The sequence below is a fragment of the Brachyistius frenatus genome, unplaced genomic scaffold (genome assembly GCF_029030835.1).
Source record: "Brachyistius frenatus isolate BFR_SWC_R1_liver_20210118 unplaced genomic scaffold, ASM2903083v1 Contig_107, whole genome shotgun sequence".
NCBI classification, from domain to species: Eukaryota; Metazoa; Chordata; class Actinopteri; family Embiotocidae; genus Brachyistius; species Brachyistius frenatus.
Genome location: NW_027210706.1, coordinates 1,124,773 through 1,143,050, shown reverse-complemented (window position 1 = coordinate 1,143,050; position 18,278 = coordinate 1,124,773). Strand labels below are relative to the sequence as shown.

The following is an 18,278-nucleotide window of genomic DNA, read 5'->3' as shown; positions in this document are numbered from 1 at the left end:
AACAAGCCTGTGTAGAGGCAAAGATGGATGAATTATTGGGAGTTTGCTTTGGTTATGACCTGCAGCTACATATGGCCCCATCGTTCTAATGTGTTTTAGAGTATGTATGAATAAGTGTGTGTGTGTGTGTGTGTGTGTGTTTGTCTGTGTGTGTGTGGTACTGTGTGTGTTTGCTACTGTGTCTGACTTGTGTTAAACATTGTCTAAAACAAAAGGCATTAGTCCAGCAGACCAAACTAATGTGATTTTGTATTAATGTGGTGCCCTGGGTGCATCCTGTGTGTGTGTGTGTGTGTGTGTGTGTGAGAGAAAGAGAAATGCTCTGTATTCGGTGTTGAATGGACTGCACTCACACCTTCAATTTGTGTCAGCTCATTAATTTTCAACCACCGAGTCAGACTGGTCTATTCATTACCTCATTTTGTTACACACATTTCTATTAACATTCAAACTTGTTATTAAACACACACACACACCCACAATATCTGTTTTTATGACTATCGTCTGAATATCTGTCAACGTTGTCAGTGATTAAAGGACTGCTGTTAGATACGGCGTGTGTGTGTGTGTGTGTGTGTGTGTGTGTGTGTGTGTGTGTGTGTGTGTGTGTGTGTGTGTGTGTGTGTGTGTGTGTGTGTGTGTGTGTGTGTGTGTGTGTGTGTGTTTGTGTTTGTGTGTGTGTGTGGCAGTGATACTAAATCTCTCCTGCCACCGCATGACTTGATGCATATTGCTAAATCTATGAATGTTACCAATTAAGCGTATGGCTGTAAATTTGAACTGTAAACTCATGCAAATGCATCTTTAAATCTTTGGTGGTGACTTTACTCAACACAAATTATGCCTGACACATTTTAGAGTGCTGAACCATGTTTACATTGACGTACTGTGGTAGCCTCGGTACGAATCCACATTTCTGCAACAAATATCTGACATGCACAGGTGAAGCCAATTTGGTTGATGAGGGCTCAGTTTCAGTTCAATTATGTGTCCCAGTAAGTCCTGAAAGTGAGCCAGACTGCACAATACAAGGAAACTGAAACAACCTCCCCTCAATGGAATGGAGGCATTTTTTTTAAATGTTATCAATAAGATAATTTTCACAGCTCATATTTCTGCATCATATCAGAAACAGTACAGGCGAGTCTATGTCTGTATTTAGAGAGGGGTCTATGCTTTTATTATAAGTATAGTTAGAATTAGTCTAATCCGTTTCCATGTCTGTGGTAATTTTTTTCTGCCATTTTATCCCTCATTATTTGTATAATGGTGTGTTAACAAAGTGAAACTGACATTTTTGCTACGATTGACAATGAGACAAAAGTAGGGACTGGTTTTAGCGTTTATTTCACACCCTTTATATTAAAATGGCATTATGGCAATGGCCAGTGTGTTTATTCGTCTGTATATGAATATTAAAATATGAGTGCAGACCGACCATTGTTCAGTGCTGGTCCAGACGATGGAGCTAGTAGGTCTGGTTTTGTGAGACTAATATGGTATACTGTTAATGATCTTTCGTAGGGCACTGTATGTTTAAGATGGCAACTAAATATACAAAATAACTATTTTAACTGATTAAATCAAATAACTTTATATGGATTTGAACCGTACTTTAAAAAAGTCTGAAACCAAGTTTTAGCTTTTGATTATCAGAAAAACCCAACATTGAAATGGCTGGGCTAAAAGGAAAGTCCTCTGTCCTTTTAGGTTGCAAGCCTTATTTAAAGTATGAAAAATAGACAGCGGTTGATAAAAATAAGCCAAAATAGCTAAGTACAGATGAAACTAAAGTGTCAGTGAAATAAGAGACAAAACTGCTGGGCACTGTCTCAAAAATCCATTGAATAATATCCAAGATTCAGCTCACCATTTTCTCTTTAACATCCAGTCTATAATGAGGTAAAACCTGCATAAAGTCAGTCAAGCCTGACATGACTGATAAACCTCTCTAAATGTCTCAATATCAAAAACTGTTTGCGCTTCAAGCCCAGAGCCCATTTATCTACATATTGGAAAGTCTGTATAACAAAAAAAAAACCTGCAGATTTGGCTCGTAACAGCTTATGTTCACACTGTACAGACAACAATCTCCTTAAATACTCTGACACACACACACACACAAAAAAATCCACATCTGATGATTAGGAGCCAAGATAGAACATAATAAGGGAGTGCCTTTTAGTGTGATGGCTTGGGACTTTATCTTCCATGGGCATCTGAGATCCTGACTCGACTGTGGGTTAGCAATGTGTGAATGATGTTTGCTTGGTTGAGTTATGGCTCTGAGAAGAAAGGATGTGACAAGGGTGAAGCAGTCTCAGTCAATGTAAAACTCAAACCGGTCTCTCAACAGAAAGGTTTACATTTCAGTTTAATAACTGACGCAAGCAGTAAAAAGATGAGATCTGGACCAGGGTGCATGTTTCAACATACAGCATGTCTACATCAGAGTAACTGTTACCATGTCCTTCTATTTTTCTAGATCAAGACATTTGTGACATTTGTGATAAATTGTGTCAGTTGCGTGCCACAGAAAAAAGACAATATTACAACAAAGACTTGGATGATTTTTGATTTTATTGAGAGCTCATTATCTGTTCATATCCACATAACATACACGCACTGGTTATCAGTGTTGCATGATAAACAATTTTGAGAGCAGTAAGGATGTGAGACTGAGGATGCATTTTGAGGCGGGTGGAAGATCCAGAGGCTTTATTGCTGCAGGCTAGACGCTGTAATTCAGAGGGAAGGCCTTGTGGCAAGTGCCTGAGGGTGACAGTTAAAACAGAGTGCTTATATCTGAGCCTCAGACCATGAGGGGGAAAAGTAGCCAGAGGAACAAGAGGCAGGAAGAAAAGAGGAGGAGGATGGGTGAAAGGGGAGGAGGGGGATGAGGAGGGGGGGGGGGGTCCATTTGGTAAAGCTCCTTGTTATTTTCCATACGTCTCACCAGCTCCTACTTGTCTTCCATCTACAACTTGTTTTCTGTTCGTTCCGGTTGACCTGGTCTCACCCAGATATCCCGCAGCACACTTCCGCTCTGTTCTTTTTCTTTTTTCATGTGTTCTTGACCTCCTCTGTTTCTGTAGCACTGAGTCTTTATTGTCTTCTCTCACGCTTTTTCTGAAACTATTTATCTCTTTTTCTGTCATGTTTTAAGATGAGTTGACCTTTTTTTCCGTTCGTTATTCTCAGTTTGATGTTTCCTGTTTTATTTTGAAAGTATATTTCCTTTTAGGTCTACTCCCTTTGCTCACTTGTGGTCCTCTTTTTTTCTTTTATAGCATTCAAATGGGTTTGTATTTACTGTGTACACAGGATGAGTCCATATGAGCAGCCCTCTCGTAGTATTCACGACGTTGTAACTCAAAATTTTCTATAAGCTCCGATTTCAAGAGTTGTGACATGTTTGCTGACGTTTAAGGAAACGGCAGAGGCCATGGAAGTTAATTTTTCTTTGGATGTTAAGCTAATATATTGTAATTGATATTATAACTCAGATAATAGCCTACATCTGAGGAAAATGTTGATTTCCCCAACAGCCTCATCTTTTCCCTCTGCCTTTGTATTTCCTGCATTATGTTATCCCTTTGTTACTTTGCTAAATTCTTAGCCTCTGTAGCTTCTAGACGCCGTCCATGTTGCCGTTAGCTAGCAACAGCATTTTTATGACTTGAACATCAAGCATATGACTTCCAATATTGTAACCACAGGCTCAGAAGTTCCATTTGAACCCAGCATCTGTCTCTGTCTCTCTCCCTGCTGTGTCCCCTGCCTGCCACGCCCACCTCACACACTTTCAGTTTCCTAATCGGCCCCAGGTGCACTCACTCTCTAATTACTCCTGGCAGCATATATTCATCCGGTTTTAAGTCCCTCTTTGTCAGTCTGTTATGTTCAGTTGGTGTGTGCTATGCATTTGGTGTGTTTCTTGTCCCTGGAGTTCTTAATGTCATCTGTTCCTGTTTCTGGCTCCATTTTTATCTGTGGGTTTTCACCTTGGTTCATTTGTCTGAGTTTGCTTTCATTTAATCTGAAACTGTTTGTTTAGTTTTATCTTGTTACTTTTGGGGTATTTTTTTGTTGTTGTTCTGACCAACCCCTGACTGGCTCGCTTTGTTGTTTTTTCCCTTCCACTGCCCGAGGCTTTTCTGTTAATAAACCCTTTGACCTCTACCCTCTGGTCTGTCTGTGCATTTGGGTCCTACCTGCTCCTGAACCTTTACACGTTCCCTTTTTCAGTTTCAGGCAATATGCCATACAGGTCAAATACATTTACATATTTCAGAAAAGGCAAACATTTGGTGTGTGTGTGTGTGTGTGTGTGTGTGTGTGTGTGTGTGTGTGTGTGTGTGTGTGTATATATATATATGTGTGTGTGTATGTGTGTGTGTGTGTGTGTGTGTGTGTGTGTGTGTGTGTGTGTGTGTGTGTGTGTGTGTGTGTGTGTGTGTGTGTGTGTGTGTATATATATATATGTGTGTGTGTATATGTATGTATGTAGTATATAATAGGTTATATCGTTGATCACAATCTCAATATTTCTCTTTCTCTCTTTTTCTGCCTTCCTCGCAGTGGATGGATGCATAGACTGGTCGGTGGATCTGAAGGAGTACCACGTTCTGGCTGGTGAGCCCGTTCGGGTCAAATGTGCCTTGTTCTATAGCTACATCCGAACCAACTACACCATGGCAACCAATGCAAAACTACGCCTCATCTGGTACAAGAACAAAGGAGATGCAGAGGTATGTTGGCATAATTAGGATTAGAGGACACAAGGAAGGAAGGCAGTAATGAAAGTCAGAAGGCTGGAAGATATAAAAGCTTAAAACTGACAATACTGAACTGAAACACTGTAAAAGTAATATTTGTAACTTGAGGCATATTAGATAAGAGTTTAAAAATCAATTATATTATTACTAAAATAAAAAAAAAACATACATATAGCTTTATTATATATTTAACCTTAACCCAGCCATATTTAATGATGTTGAATAGCCCATATACAGGAGTCTGATATGTGTTATGAACAACTGGCAACCCACCGTGACACCACCCATTGGTTTGTGAACTAATGTTTTGAAGCCTTGAGTTTAGCATTTAGGTCACCGCCAACTTGTTTTTTCTTGTCACATTTATGGATGAGCTGGGAAAGGTAAAGCAGTGGATCACTTTGAGGAACTATGGCTGTCCAGCTATACCAGAAACCTAACTGAACCTTAGGCATATCAATCAAACCAGACACGCCCCCAAACATACTTCTCTTTGACGCCTATTATCTCACCAAATATGGAATTACATTCAGCAGGACCACCACAGTACAGATTAGAAGGTGTGACTATAGCTAATGGCATAATGGCTTATGGAAATAATTGATTGACTAAGTATTTTGTGAAAGAAGTTGATGTTGAGTTTTTATGGTGGCAGCCACTTGTGGCCCTTAGCATTGGCTTCACTTTTCAGACCCAACGGCTCCACCCATTGTATTTACAGTATATGAGGGTGTTTCCATTTGGCTATTTCAATCTGGACACATGCAACCCGGCCGTGATCGGACCACAAATGGTTAGCAAAAGTATGAGTGGAAACACACTCAGGACGCACTGAGATCCAACCAGTTCAGGCCACATTCGGAGGTGGCCTGGCACGCATCTGTGAACTACCTCTGCTCTTCTTTTATTTTTATTGGATCACCTGTGTGATTCTGCTGACTGACAGCAGGAGAAACTTACTGAAAACTTGCGTTATGGAGCAGTTGATTGAACACACGTGATGCTTGTTTCACCAAAAGCCCCCTCTGAGTATAGATTTTTTTTTCTTTTGGTTAATATCATGTGATTTCCGACACACATCACACCCACAGCTGTGAGAGACACAGTGGAGACGCCCTGGAACAATTCATTCGTTTGACCTGAAATTGGGGTTCTGATCTTCAGGTTCCTGTCCTTGTTCTCATTTAGTTGTATATTTCCGTCACGTAGCCTACGTGTTCATTTGCATAATTGTTGCATAAAGGGGAAGGGGGGGGGATCCGATCTCAAGAGGTCATTGGGACACATGTTGATGTCAGGTGGAAACACTCGGTCTAAAGCTGACCACTTGTGATCTGATCAGGGCCAGGCCAGATATGTCCGGATTGAAATAGCCAAATGGAAACACCCCCTATGAGTGTGACTGGCATGTGCTTCATAAAACTACTTTGGGAGGGATGTTGAAGCTACAAGTCACAGGATGACAGGCAGTTTTCTCACTGAGTTTGCAGACAGTAAATTAACAAAAAAATAATTAAAAAATAAAAACATGGACAAACAATGGTCTGTATGTAAAAATCAAATAATGGTGCAGCATTTATTCCTTGCTCACCAGCTGCAGTGCTGCTTGGTCACAGATAACCAGTGCTGCCACTGGTGGCCAGATGCTATAATGCTGCATAACTGCTGGTCTTCCCAACTGTCACTTGAATTTTACAATTAAAATGCAAACTAATAGTTTGTCATGATTTTAGCTCAAAACAAATAAAAGAAAAGAAAATGGCAGGCTTTTTCCAGTAACATCTACCATCTGGTCAGTTGAACTTTTATCAAAATGTCCAATATTGGGATGTCTGGTCCCCAGCCCGCCATCAACCATACACATATAAAATCAGTATGCACACTAGTTTGTTCTCGTTATGTTAATTAGTACACCTTAATACATTGCTAAAATGGAATACAGGTCTTGTCCGTCACTGTAAAAAACTTAAATTAATTGTGAATGGGGAAAATAGAGCTCTCATAATTTTTGGAGAAAGATGTTGCTTTCTGGTTGTAAAATTGAATTGGTCCTGACATTTAGTAATATTGTATCACTTCCCATTAGTATACAGTATGTTGATGATACCATATTAACGGCAAATAGGTAATATATTGCATAATATTCAGTTATGTCTTTCGATAACTGAAAATCAGTGAGAATCAGGTCTTTGATCAAATCAGATCCTCCAAATCAAATGCACTCTGAATTTCTTGTTCTAGAAAGTCCTTTAAAAGTAAAGCTAGTTGTGATTGCAGGATAAGGGATCCCTATAAATGTCTTTACTTTTTCTTTTTTTGTTTGTGTCTGGCTGAGTAATCACCAATCCATAGAAACTAGAAGGACTGATAAATCATACAGTGATGGGGTCCCATGTGCTGCAATAAAAATGTGTCCCCCTTTCCAACCAGCGTGGATCATATGTGAATGCTATGTCAGGATTTAGGTGGATTACATTTAGACATGATCATTTATGTGACATGTATCTTTAGTACATACAGTGAAAATTTAGGTCGAAGGATTGAATTCTTACACAATCTTGGGAGCATCTAATTTGTGATACAGTATTCCTTTCTGCATATACTTATGCAGTAATTTCAATCAATGTGGCAATTGCAGGTGGAGAGAAAATCATCATGTGGATTGAAAAGCCTTGTTGAAATCCCCCACCAATGAAAATCAAGATTTTACCTTTTATTTGCTGAAGGGCATATTATACTTCTTTCCATCTTGTAATGTTTGAATCCTGTTTCTTCCATGAAAACACTTTTTTAACTTTGCATTCAAATGTTCTTTATAAGTAATATTTATTATTATTTTTACTGTCATCTGACAGTGTCTGCAACTTGGATTGCAAACGAAAGGTGTAATCAATGCCTGGAGAGAAACTTTAAATGATTGCTAATGCTTTAATTATCTTAATTTCCATACAGAATATTTAATGTTATTTGTATTGTATCCGTTAGGAGCCCATCATCTTCTCAGGTCACAGGCTGAGCAAAGAGGATGACTCCATCTGGTTCAGATCAGCTGAAATGGAAGACAACGGTTTCTACACCTGTGTACTAAGGTAACGCATGTGCACAGCAACACACAGGCCTGTTCTGATTTCATTTTGACCAGTAACTTGGCACCACCATGCATCAACCCTGAAGTAAAATAGCCACAACCTAGATTCTCCAAGGAAGTATGATTCAGGATTATTTCTGGTTCAGACGGGTGCATTGTTGATAACACTTTGTGAATATCCCATAAATACAGCTCCTCTCCCCATGGAAGCTAGGTCAGAGTATAAAACACAGACTTTATTTTGAAGTTCCACTCCCAGCTCCATCACTTTTGCTTCATATAAACACAGTTAGGACTTTACTAGCATGCAAACAAAATACGTTTGGCTTGACTCTGACCTGCAGCAGTGCCTCAGAATTGTTCCTTTCATCACATGGGAACAACCTTGGAATATATTTCTGACTCCACACTGGTGGTCATTTGCATTGCACGGGCAAAAGGCAGCACTGTTTCTGATGTTTGCATTAAAAGGATGGGAGAGTTTATTCCAAACGACTCAGTATCCATCATGAGAAATAATCAATACTCCAAAACACAGATGATTGGCATTTAAAAAAATATTACTATTTTTATCATGAGAATTTTGACCTGCTATTTATTTGGACAACAAGTTAGTCAGTAGCACAATAGGTGTTTTTGTCATTTATTATTATCATTATTTGTCATTGCTTCCACTTTATTACATTTGTTGAAGTGTGTTCAGAATCTTAAAATGCTTATTTTATATCTTTGTGTGTGTGTGTGTGTGTGTGTGTGTGTGTGTGTGTGTGTGTGTGTGTGTGTGTGTGTGTGTGTGTGTGTGTGTGTGTGTGTGTGTGTGTGTGTATGTATGTATGTGTTTGGCAGCATTCCAGCTATGTGAAATGCTTCCAGTTTAATAAATTGAATATTTACGATATGGCTGTTGGCACCACATGAGAAACTGGCCCTATGTGGTCCATTACGATACATGTTCGTGTGTGAATCTGTTTGATACTACAGTGGATGGGGGTACCAACTTGTGTGTCCCAGTTGGCTTTTCAGCCTAGCAAGGCTTATAGTTTTGTTTACCTGCAAGTACAAGGTGTGTGTCTGCATAATGAACTGAATTAAAATATGCTCTCCTGTAATGCTATAAAAAGTAAATATATTGTTGGCTAATACCCATAAGCTCACCTTCCTTCCTTTAACTGATTTTGAGATATTTCCATGAAAAGTATGTATGGAACTTTGGCTGGCATTAGAACAGGTGCTCATATATGGCAAATTATACACAACATTATTTTAACAATGAAAGATAAGTTAATACAAATATTCATTGGGTTTAGTAACTATTGAAGAGGAGGTTATTATTTCCCATTTTTTCACAAATATTAATAAAAAACTAAGGGCCTACTAAACATACTTGTAGGTTCAGAAGTTTCAACAACATATGGGCAGCACCAGCGACAGGCACACATAACCTGCTTTGTCATGGTAACAATAATAAACACGTGGTTATCGTCATGACACGGTTACAGTTTGGTTTGGCTTGGCACCTACATGACTTAGTTAGGTTTAAAAAAAGATTATGGTTTGGCTTAAAATAATGTTACTTATGTAAGTTGAAGTTACATGTGCCATGCAAGTACATGAAGTAAAATTAAACTTAAAAGCATGATGTAAATTACTTACAAGAAGGCAACATTAATTTGTGTTTTCACATGGCACAAATCAAATCAGACACCAACAGTGGTGTCCTGGGTGAGAGTCATGGGTTGGATCCATCCAACCACCCCAAAACTATCTCCCTACATAAACATTGTCCCTTTTTACTCTCCATCACCTGACTTCACCCTTTGCTCCAATGATCTTTACTACAGCCACTAGAGGTCTTACTGTAACCTTCTAGCCCATGATCAGGAGGAGTTTGCCTGGTATTTCAGCAGACCGCCACAGGACCGTATATTTGGGATAATTGTGTGATGATTACTGATAGTTCAATAGTTTAATAACAGTCATGATCGGTGGAAACAGAAGACAATTGGTGAATAAACTCTATTAATGTAAAGCATCTTCAGTTGGTACTAGGGTGCCTATAAAGATATCCCCCAGAGTTCAAAACCTGTGGAAGGTGGTGGAGCAAATACTCCAGATGGTTGAGGAAAATATCATTGCGGTAATGGGCTGTTTTGTACACCATTGAGGGGCTGATTGGGTTGAATGAAATGGGAAAAAATATATATATTTAACGTGGTATAGTGAAGTCAGGTGGCACTGTGGTGCAGTGGTTCGTACTGGTGGCTCACAGCAAGAATATTGTGGGTTCCTCCCACGTGTGGTTGGTGATTTGAAATTGGCTGTGGGTGGAAATGTGTGTGGATGGTTGTTCGTCTCTCTGAGATGATGGACCTGCAAACTGTTCAGGATGTACCCAGTCAGCTGGGATAGGCCCTAACCCCCCTCCCCCCGTGACCCTGTTAAGGTATAGATAATGGACAGTGTGAATTGTGAGTGTGGAGACCTTGACGGCGTGGGAAATTAGAGGTCACCGAGAAAAACAGAGTGGGAGAAACAAGCAGAAATTCACCTGCATTTTTTCTGTTTTTGATATTTCTTTTTAACATCTGTTATCAAGGTTAAAAATGTGCTTCTGTTTGATCTATAACAATAGCACAGTAGTACTGCTGGATCTCCTAACACAGCAATATTACTATAAAGAAGTCCAAAAGGGTCAGAAAGAGAAGCAATCAAACAATACAAGTCAGACAAATTATACAAGGCACAGGTTAACTGAATTTATCTGAAAGAGAAAAGGAAGGAAACAGTAAAAATAGGACGAAAACGTTCTGTTGTTAATATCCATCACTAATGTCCTGGTTCAGCTTTAAACGTATCATAGGGTACTTAGTTTGGCAATCACAGTTTTCCTGTTCAGTGAAGGAGTATTGGCAGGATTTCAGATATTGTCACTTTTAGTTTTACTTCCAAATAAAGTCAGTAAACTGTTGGATTCTTAACTACTTTTATAAATATCTGACTGCTTGTGTTCTTTTGTTTTGTTGTAATGTTCCTAACTCTCAGCAAGTTTCATTAAATCAGTTTTATACTTTAACAAAAGAAGATAAAAAGCTTTAGTTGCACCACCAGAACAGCCTCATCTTGTATTATGCCATAAATCATCATCACCTCTCGCTGCGTGACCTGCTCATCTTCTTCCTATGCATCTGATACCTTCACCATCCTCACTGTCTCCTGTTTCTCTCCCTTTGCACCTTTTCTCCATCACCTTCCCCCTCCTAATTCTGTTTTTTGTTCCTTCCACACCTAATCTCCCGCCCCTTCATCTCACCGGCTGCCTCCATCCTCTACACCTCTTTCTCCTCCACCACCTGTTTTTCCCCTTTCTCTGCACCCTGCAGATGCAGCACCCGACCCCCCCCCCACTCCTCCTCCACCTCACCCTCCCTCTCCTCCGCTCTCCTCCCACCTCCTTTTCCTGCCAGAGCTTGACACCTATCCTCCTTAATAAGCTCTCTTTCCCACTCTGTCTCTCTCTCTGTCTTTCCCTCGCTTTCTCAGCATGACAACCTAATTAGGGCTTGGTGTCTGTCATTGTCTCAGGGTCTCTTATTAACACACAAACACACGCACTTGTGCACACACACATGCACAGCACCTCCAATCCTAGTGGGGAGCCACCAACTGGATCTTATTATATTACTAGAAGGTCTACAATATGTCACTATGTACAGAAGAAGCCACAGGGAAACTGTATTTTCAAATGTGTTTATTATCCTTGATCTTTTGTATACTGTTGTTGCGTTTGTAAGGAAGTTGTTACATGTTGTATTTTTTTTTATATATTATCACTGCCATCACCCTGTTAAAGTCACTTCTTCACAATTAATTTCACATTACCTCCTGACCCTTAGTTCTGACTGTCATTAGTTGATGTGGTTTATACAATTTTTTTTTAATTACAATTGGATTTATAGATAAAGAGAAATAAGGTTGCCAAGGTTACACTATGAATCTTCTCCCCATTATGTCAACTTTTCATCACTCCATCTCACTTTGACAGCCCCATGCTGCATATACATTCTGCACAAAGCTTTAAATGAGTTGCCTGTGTAAAAGGAAAAACATGTTAGGAATAGACAGAAACAATGTCTATTTCAGAACAATATCAGGATGGCCGAAGACACTGTTGAGTTTAAATCTTTTCTTTATATTGTTGTTTCTTCGTAGTAGTTTCTTGTAGTGTCTTCCAGAGAACTGTGCACTGACACGGGGAGAGACCTTCTGCAGCTATAAACATACTGGGATTCCTTGTCTCATGTTAACTAGAGCCAAACAATTGCATAAGAGAAAAACAAAGCTGATTTTCATATATACATATGTCTAAAACGTTTTAAGCATGTTGCTTTTTTGAAAATACAAAAAAAAACAAAAAACATATTTAGGCTCTTTAGAGCCTTCATTTTTAGTAAATAGGAAACCTGTCTATATTGGTCTCCATCCCCTGATTCTCCTGTTACTGTGTCATTTTGTCCATCCTCTAAACAATCCATCCCTCCATTCGTCTTTCCAACCCTTGGGCTTGTCAGGGTGATAGATGTGTGTGATGAGATGTCTATGTTATATTTAGTGAATTAACAAGCCATGACAGAGAGGGTCAAGGCGCAAATGAAGAACTTTTCTGTGGGACTTTCTTTTCTATATCTTCTATTTTTTTTTTTTTTTCTTATAGCTTGGCTTTTACTATTCTATCTCCTTTGCCGTGCGTGTTCATTTTTCTCTGTACCGTAACATGTATTTTCTTGGTACAATTTGGCACCATAGTTCTACTCGTCATTTAAAACACAGACCAGCTCAGTGTGTGTGTGACATCAGCTAAGTCCAAGAGGCAGTTCCAATAGGTGAATGAGGAACTTTTGCTGATTGTGAAAAAATATTTTTAGTAACAAATGTGATGGTGTGTTGACCCAATTTATAGCAGAAGGATGTCCTCTTTCTTTATTTTTTTTTCTCCAGACAATACTGGTTGATATAATGTGATTAAAAAAAAAATCTAAAAAAAAAAATCAAGATCTACTTGATTATTAGGATGAAAACTCTTCAGCTGAGAAGAATGCAGAACTCCATCAGTCCCAGGCAAGGGTCCTTTTCATGACCTTTAGAAAGAGCCCTGGCTTTTTTAATCCATGCCCTGAGTCTGCCCTGAGCTTTATAGCTGGTTGCTTGTTAAGTTTGTAGTTTTTCAGGAAGTGGCTATAATTGTAACCATTTATCAAATGACCATGTGAAAACAACATGCCTGTGTGAAGGAGGTCATTCATAGTAATACATCTACGGAGCATTATCAAAACCAAATCTGCTGCTTCATGGCTAAATTGATGGCTCACAACTCGATTACAGCAATGAAAATATTCCAAAAATGCCACTGTAAATGACCTGTTTGTCACCAAACAACTGGCAGAGACAGTTAATGAAACTTATGAACAAGGTGGGGCATTAGTCAGCTACAGAGCCACATATTGTGCTCAGGAATAGGCAAAACACATAGCTAAGGGACTGTGAATATTGTAATATAAAAATCAAATATTTCAATTGCTTTTTGAACTTTGAAGTCATGAGTCATTTTGGTCTTGGATTTTTGGAGCCAGGGGTGACCATATTTGAATAAGACTGGTTTCACTTTACAGACCATGTCCATTTATATAATCTATGAATACAATATTTGGATATTGGAATATTGTAAACACTACTCCAATAATAAAATGTTCTCAAATGAGTTTTTTTTTCTATTTTTACCATACGACTATGTCATTTTTCTGAAGGCAGTTTAATAATCAATATGTTTACACAAGTCTGAAACAAATCTAAAAAAATCTCACAGACCTTACTTGCAGTAGTAAATCTTGTAAGTATATAGGTGCTCTGTAAGACTGTGTATATGTTCGGTTTAAAGTTCCTGTCTGGATTGTCGACAGCTGCACAGAAGGTGAATGATAATTGTTCAGGTTCCAGTAAGTGTTTCTTCTTTTAATTCAATTCATTTTTTTAATTTATATAGCACCAAATCACAACACAGGTTATTTCATGGCACTTAACACATTAAAGTCCTTACAGCAAGACTTCACAATATTATACAGAGAAACCCAACAATTCAACAATTCCCACATAAGTTAGGAGGGAAAAAGCTCCTCTTTAAGGGAGAAAAACATCCAACAGAGGGAAGGAAAACTCTCTCTTAACAGGAAGAAACCTCTGACAGAACCAGGCTCAGAGGTGGGCGGCCATCTGCCTCGACTGGTTGGGGTGAGGGGAGAGCATAGAGAGAAAAGGACAGCATAGAGATAGAAGAAAAGAACTGTTGGTGGAGACGACAAGCGCAGGGCAGAGACATGCAGCTCCATGACGGGACATCTGCAGAAGAAAGAAAAGAAACTACGCGAGCGAGGGAACTGAATGGAGACAACAGATAATAAGAAAAATCTATGGGAGAGAAAAAAATTGGTGAGTTATAAGTCAGTTAAAGAGTAGGAGGAAAGAAAAGAAGCTCAGCATGTAATGAGGTCCCCCAGTAGCGTCGGCCTAACTATAGGCTTTATCTATAAATCAAAAAGGAACGTTTTGAGTCTAATCTTAAAGTTAGAGAGGGTTTCTGCCCCTCAAACACAAACTGGGAGCTGGTTCCACAGGAGAGGAGCCTGAAAACTTGCATTTTACAATACAATGACCCTGTGAGACTGCATGTTCTCTACAGAAAACAAGTGGTGACTCCTTGTTTAATCATTCTAGCTTGTTTTTTTTTTGTTATAGCTGTGAAAATGAGCTTTTCATATTCTTTTAACGGAAAATATTCTGTGGGATAAAATGCTATAAGGTGTATTGAAGCCCCTCCCCACACCCACTACAGTTCATATTTTGCATGTCATAATGGATATGCTGGGATCTGTCTTTTACCTGTTGATTTCCAAACCACTGCAGATCTCCGGTGTGTGTTGTAGTGTGTGGGTTTGTATGAGCAACAAAGAGAAGGCAACCTCGAGACACTGTTATAAAACCAAAGGTGACCAAGCATTAAAAGTGGAGTGACATTCCCTCTCAGGAGACAATAACTGGAAAATAACATTGTCTGCGACATGAGGTACAGAGAAAGAGAGATGCGCAGAGGGAGAAGGTGAAAAGAAATGAAAGCAGGTGGGTAGGAAAGAGACTGAGTGAGAAGAGGGTAAAGAGAGTCAAGGAGAAAGTAGTTAAATTGGAGGGGTGGGGAGAGAGGGTAAATAAAGAAAAATAGAGGACAACCAATAGAGAGAAGATGGAATTATACAGAGATGAGAGAAAGGTAGAGAGAGATGGAGAAATGAGTGGAGGAGAAAAAAAAAAGCAAAAATCAATTTTCTCTGCAGGTGAAAGGACCTCAGTAGGGGGAGAGGGTATGCAGTGACTGCCCAAGACCCTCCATACATGCACTATGATTAAGACAACAGTGTACACACATACACAACCATCACTTAGAGAGAAATTGATACACACAGTGAGAGGTCTCAGTTTACTTTTGAGGCTGTAACACTGCAAGAAAGACTTTGCACCAAACCTCTATCCTGCGGCACTCGATTTTCTCTGTGTTGCAGAAAAGGAATCAAAAAGTAGATGGATAGACACACACACACACACACACACACACACACACACACACACACACACACACACACACACACACACACACACACACACACACACACACACACACACACTCTGAGCGAACAAAAATAATAAGTGTTAGATAGTGAACAAGGTACTGTGAGATGAGAGATTTCATGCCTCTGGCTTTGCCCATTGTTCCCTTCAACACATCACATTAGATGGAAATGTAACATGTTCTCTGTGTGGGAAAATGAGTAGCTAGCTAGCTGAAAGGCTGGCTCTGTTCTGGGTTAGTGAGTGTGTGGTTGGCTGGCTGGGTAGTTGGGTGATTTTTTTCATTTGGTGACATCTCGGCAAGGCGATTGGTTTGGTAGGGTCGGTGATTGGTCGCTTTGTCGTCAGGGTTACAGGCAGATTGGCTAGCTGTCTATTTGGTGGAGTTGACTGGTGCGCTAATTTTCACACTGCATGGTTCACTATTTGATCGGCTGGAGTACTGGCTGTTTGTGCCGGCTGTCTTTGGCTGGTTGACTGTCTTGCTAATTGTCTGAGTTAATGGAAAGACTGTTCCTGTCAGAAAAACGACTGCATTGATTGATTGTTCAAATGTTTGTTTTAATTTCCATTTCAGGAAGTAAGGAACCGTATTATTTGTGGGAAGCAATGTCAAAATGTAACTGCTCAACCATTGATCTTGGTGCTTCCTTGCTCGAGGGACATACTTTTAAGCAGACCAGGCGCTACCTGAAGATCATTTCATGTTTTTCATTGATCAAACATAGAGCTTGGGCTGCCAAAATGTATTTCAATTTACAAAAACAAAACGCATGCAGTGGTTGCCCTGTAGAAGAGACTGTACTTTTTTGTAATTTGAGAAAAGTTATGTTTTTGGAGTTTCAGTCAGTAAAAATAAATAGAAGCGATAAATGGAATGACCACTGGGGAAGCTGCAGAGTAAACAAGAAAAAAAAAAACTTGATTTACTGCTTGTTAACTTGATTCACAACTATATTCTAAATCAAACACAGATATACGTAAAACACTTAGCATATTGTAACTACTTTGGAGTCAGGTACTCTGGAGCTCTAAGGCTTCTTTGCGTTGGCTGTACAGAACTGACGCCAAGGAGACATGCAAAAGTAAATAAAGAGCGGAGTTGCTCCAAAGTAGAAATAATTATGTTTCTGATGTTTATTATGTGAGCATTGCATAACAAACATTATTTCTTAAATCAAATAAATTCCCCTCTGCCTCACAGCTCCTCAGACATGATAGTGACTTTTAGTTTATATTTGAGTTCCTGAGTTAAGTTCTTGTTTGGTACATTCTGAGTACTTGAGGCTATTCTCCAAGTATGTTGGGATGTAAATAGGGTTCTCATTTTGACTTTTGCAATACATGCAATTGTATCTTTTGACTTTTCCCATGTTAAACCAAAAGCACAGTGCCAAACATATCCTTTAAATCATGCTTAGTTACTTTAAGCAGAAATGTATGGCGAGAGTGAAAGTTTGAATGAAATGCTGTGTCAAAGAACAATTTGCTGATATTTCAAGTTATGTGCGAACATGTTTATTTAATCATATGAACATAAGTTAAGTAAGTCAGGGTTAAACCAGACAAAAAGGTGTATATTGGCATTTTTGTGACAACCTCGTGGTCTGTAAAAAAAACTTGTTTATGGTGGTAGATGAGAAAAAGCTTGTATTAGTAATTTTGGAAGGCAATGACAAACAGCATATGTTTAGGAATGACAGATGTTTGCTAATGGCTTGGTGACTGGTTGCAAGGCTAATGCCTGGTTGGCTACTCAAGAAAAAACTGCTGTTTGTCTGCTGAAGGTTCTCTATCATTATCTCATCTTAAAACCAAGTCAAAGTCAAAATCAACTTTATTGTCAATTCTCTATATGTACAAGACATACAGAGAGATCGAAATATTGTTTCTCACAGTCCCTCCGTGTGCAAAAACAATAAGATAAAACAAGAAAAGTATAAATATGTAACAATACAAACAATAAAAACAGACAACCACTACAGTGATGCTTGACTGCAATATATACACTCACCGGCCACTTTATTAGGTACACCTGTTTAACTGCTCGTTAACACAAATATCTAATCAGCCAATCACATGGCAGCAACTCAATGCATTTAGGCATGTAGACATGTCAAGACGATCTGCTGAAGTTCAAACCGAGCATCAGAATGGGGAAGAAAGGTGATTTAAGTGACTTTGAACGTGGCATGATTGTTGGTGCCAGACGGGCTGGTCTGAGTATTTCAGAAACTGCTGATCTACTGGGATTTTCACGCACAACCATCTCTAGAGTTTACAGAGAATGGTCCGAAAAAGAGAAAATATCCAGTGAGCGGCAGTTCTCCTGGCAAAAATGCCTTGTTGATGCTGGAGGTCAGAGGAGAATGTCCAGACTGGTTCCAGATGATAGAAAGGCAACAGTAACTCAAATAACCACTCGTTACAACCAAAGTATGCAGAAGACCATCTCTGAACACACAACATGTCAAACCTTGAAGCAGATGGGCTCCAGCAGTAGAAGACCACACTGGGTGGCACTCCTGTCAGCTAAGAACAGGAAACTGAGGCTACAATTTGTACGGGCTCACCAAAATTGGACAATAGAAGATTGGAAAAGTTGCCTGTTCTGACAAGTCTCGATTTCTGCTGCGACATTTAGATGGTCGGGTCAGAATTTGGCATAAACAACATGAAAGTATGGATCCATCCTGCCTTGTATTAACGGTTCAGGTTGGTGATGGCGTGATGGTGTGGGG

General features: G+C 39.3%; 1 protein-coding gene across 3 annotated transcripts in view; it reads left to right on the top strand.

Moving 5' to 3' along the window:
• The window catches only part of il1rapl2 (interleukin 1 receptor accessory protein-like 2), a 444,417-nt gene that overhangs the window by 262,838 nt on the left and 163,301 nt on the right, over positions 1–18,278 (top strand). For all 3 annotated transcript variants that reach the window (XM_069712202.1, XM_069712201.1, XM_069712203.1), the window contains 2 exons: positions 4,582–4,751; positions 7,764–7,867. In XM_069712202.1, the coding sequence (XP_069568303.1) occupies positions 4,582–4,751; positions 7,764–7,867 (274 nt within the window). The remainder of the gene's footprint in view (positions 1–4,581; positions 4,752–7,763; positions 7,868–18,278) is intronic.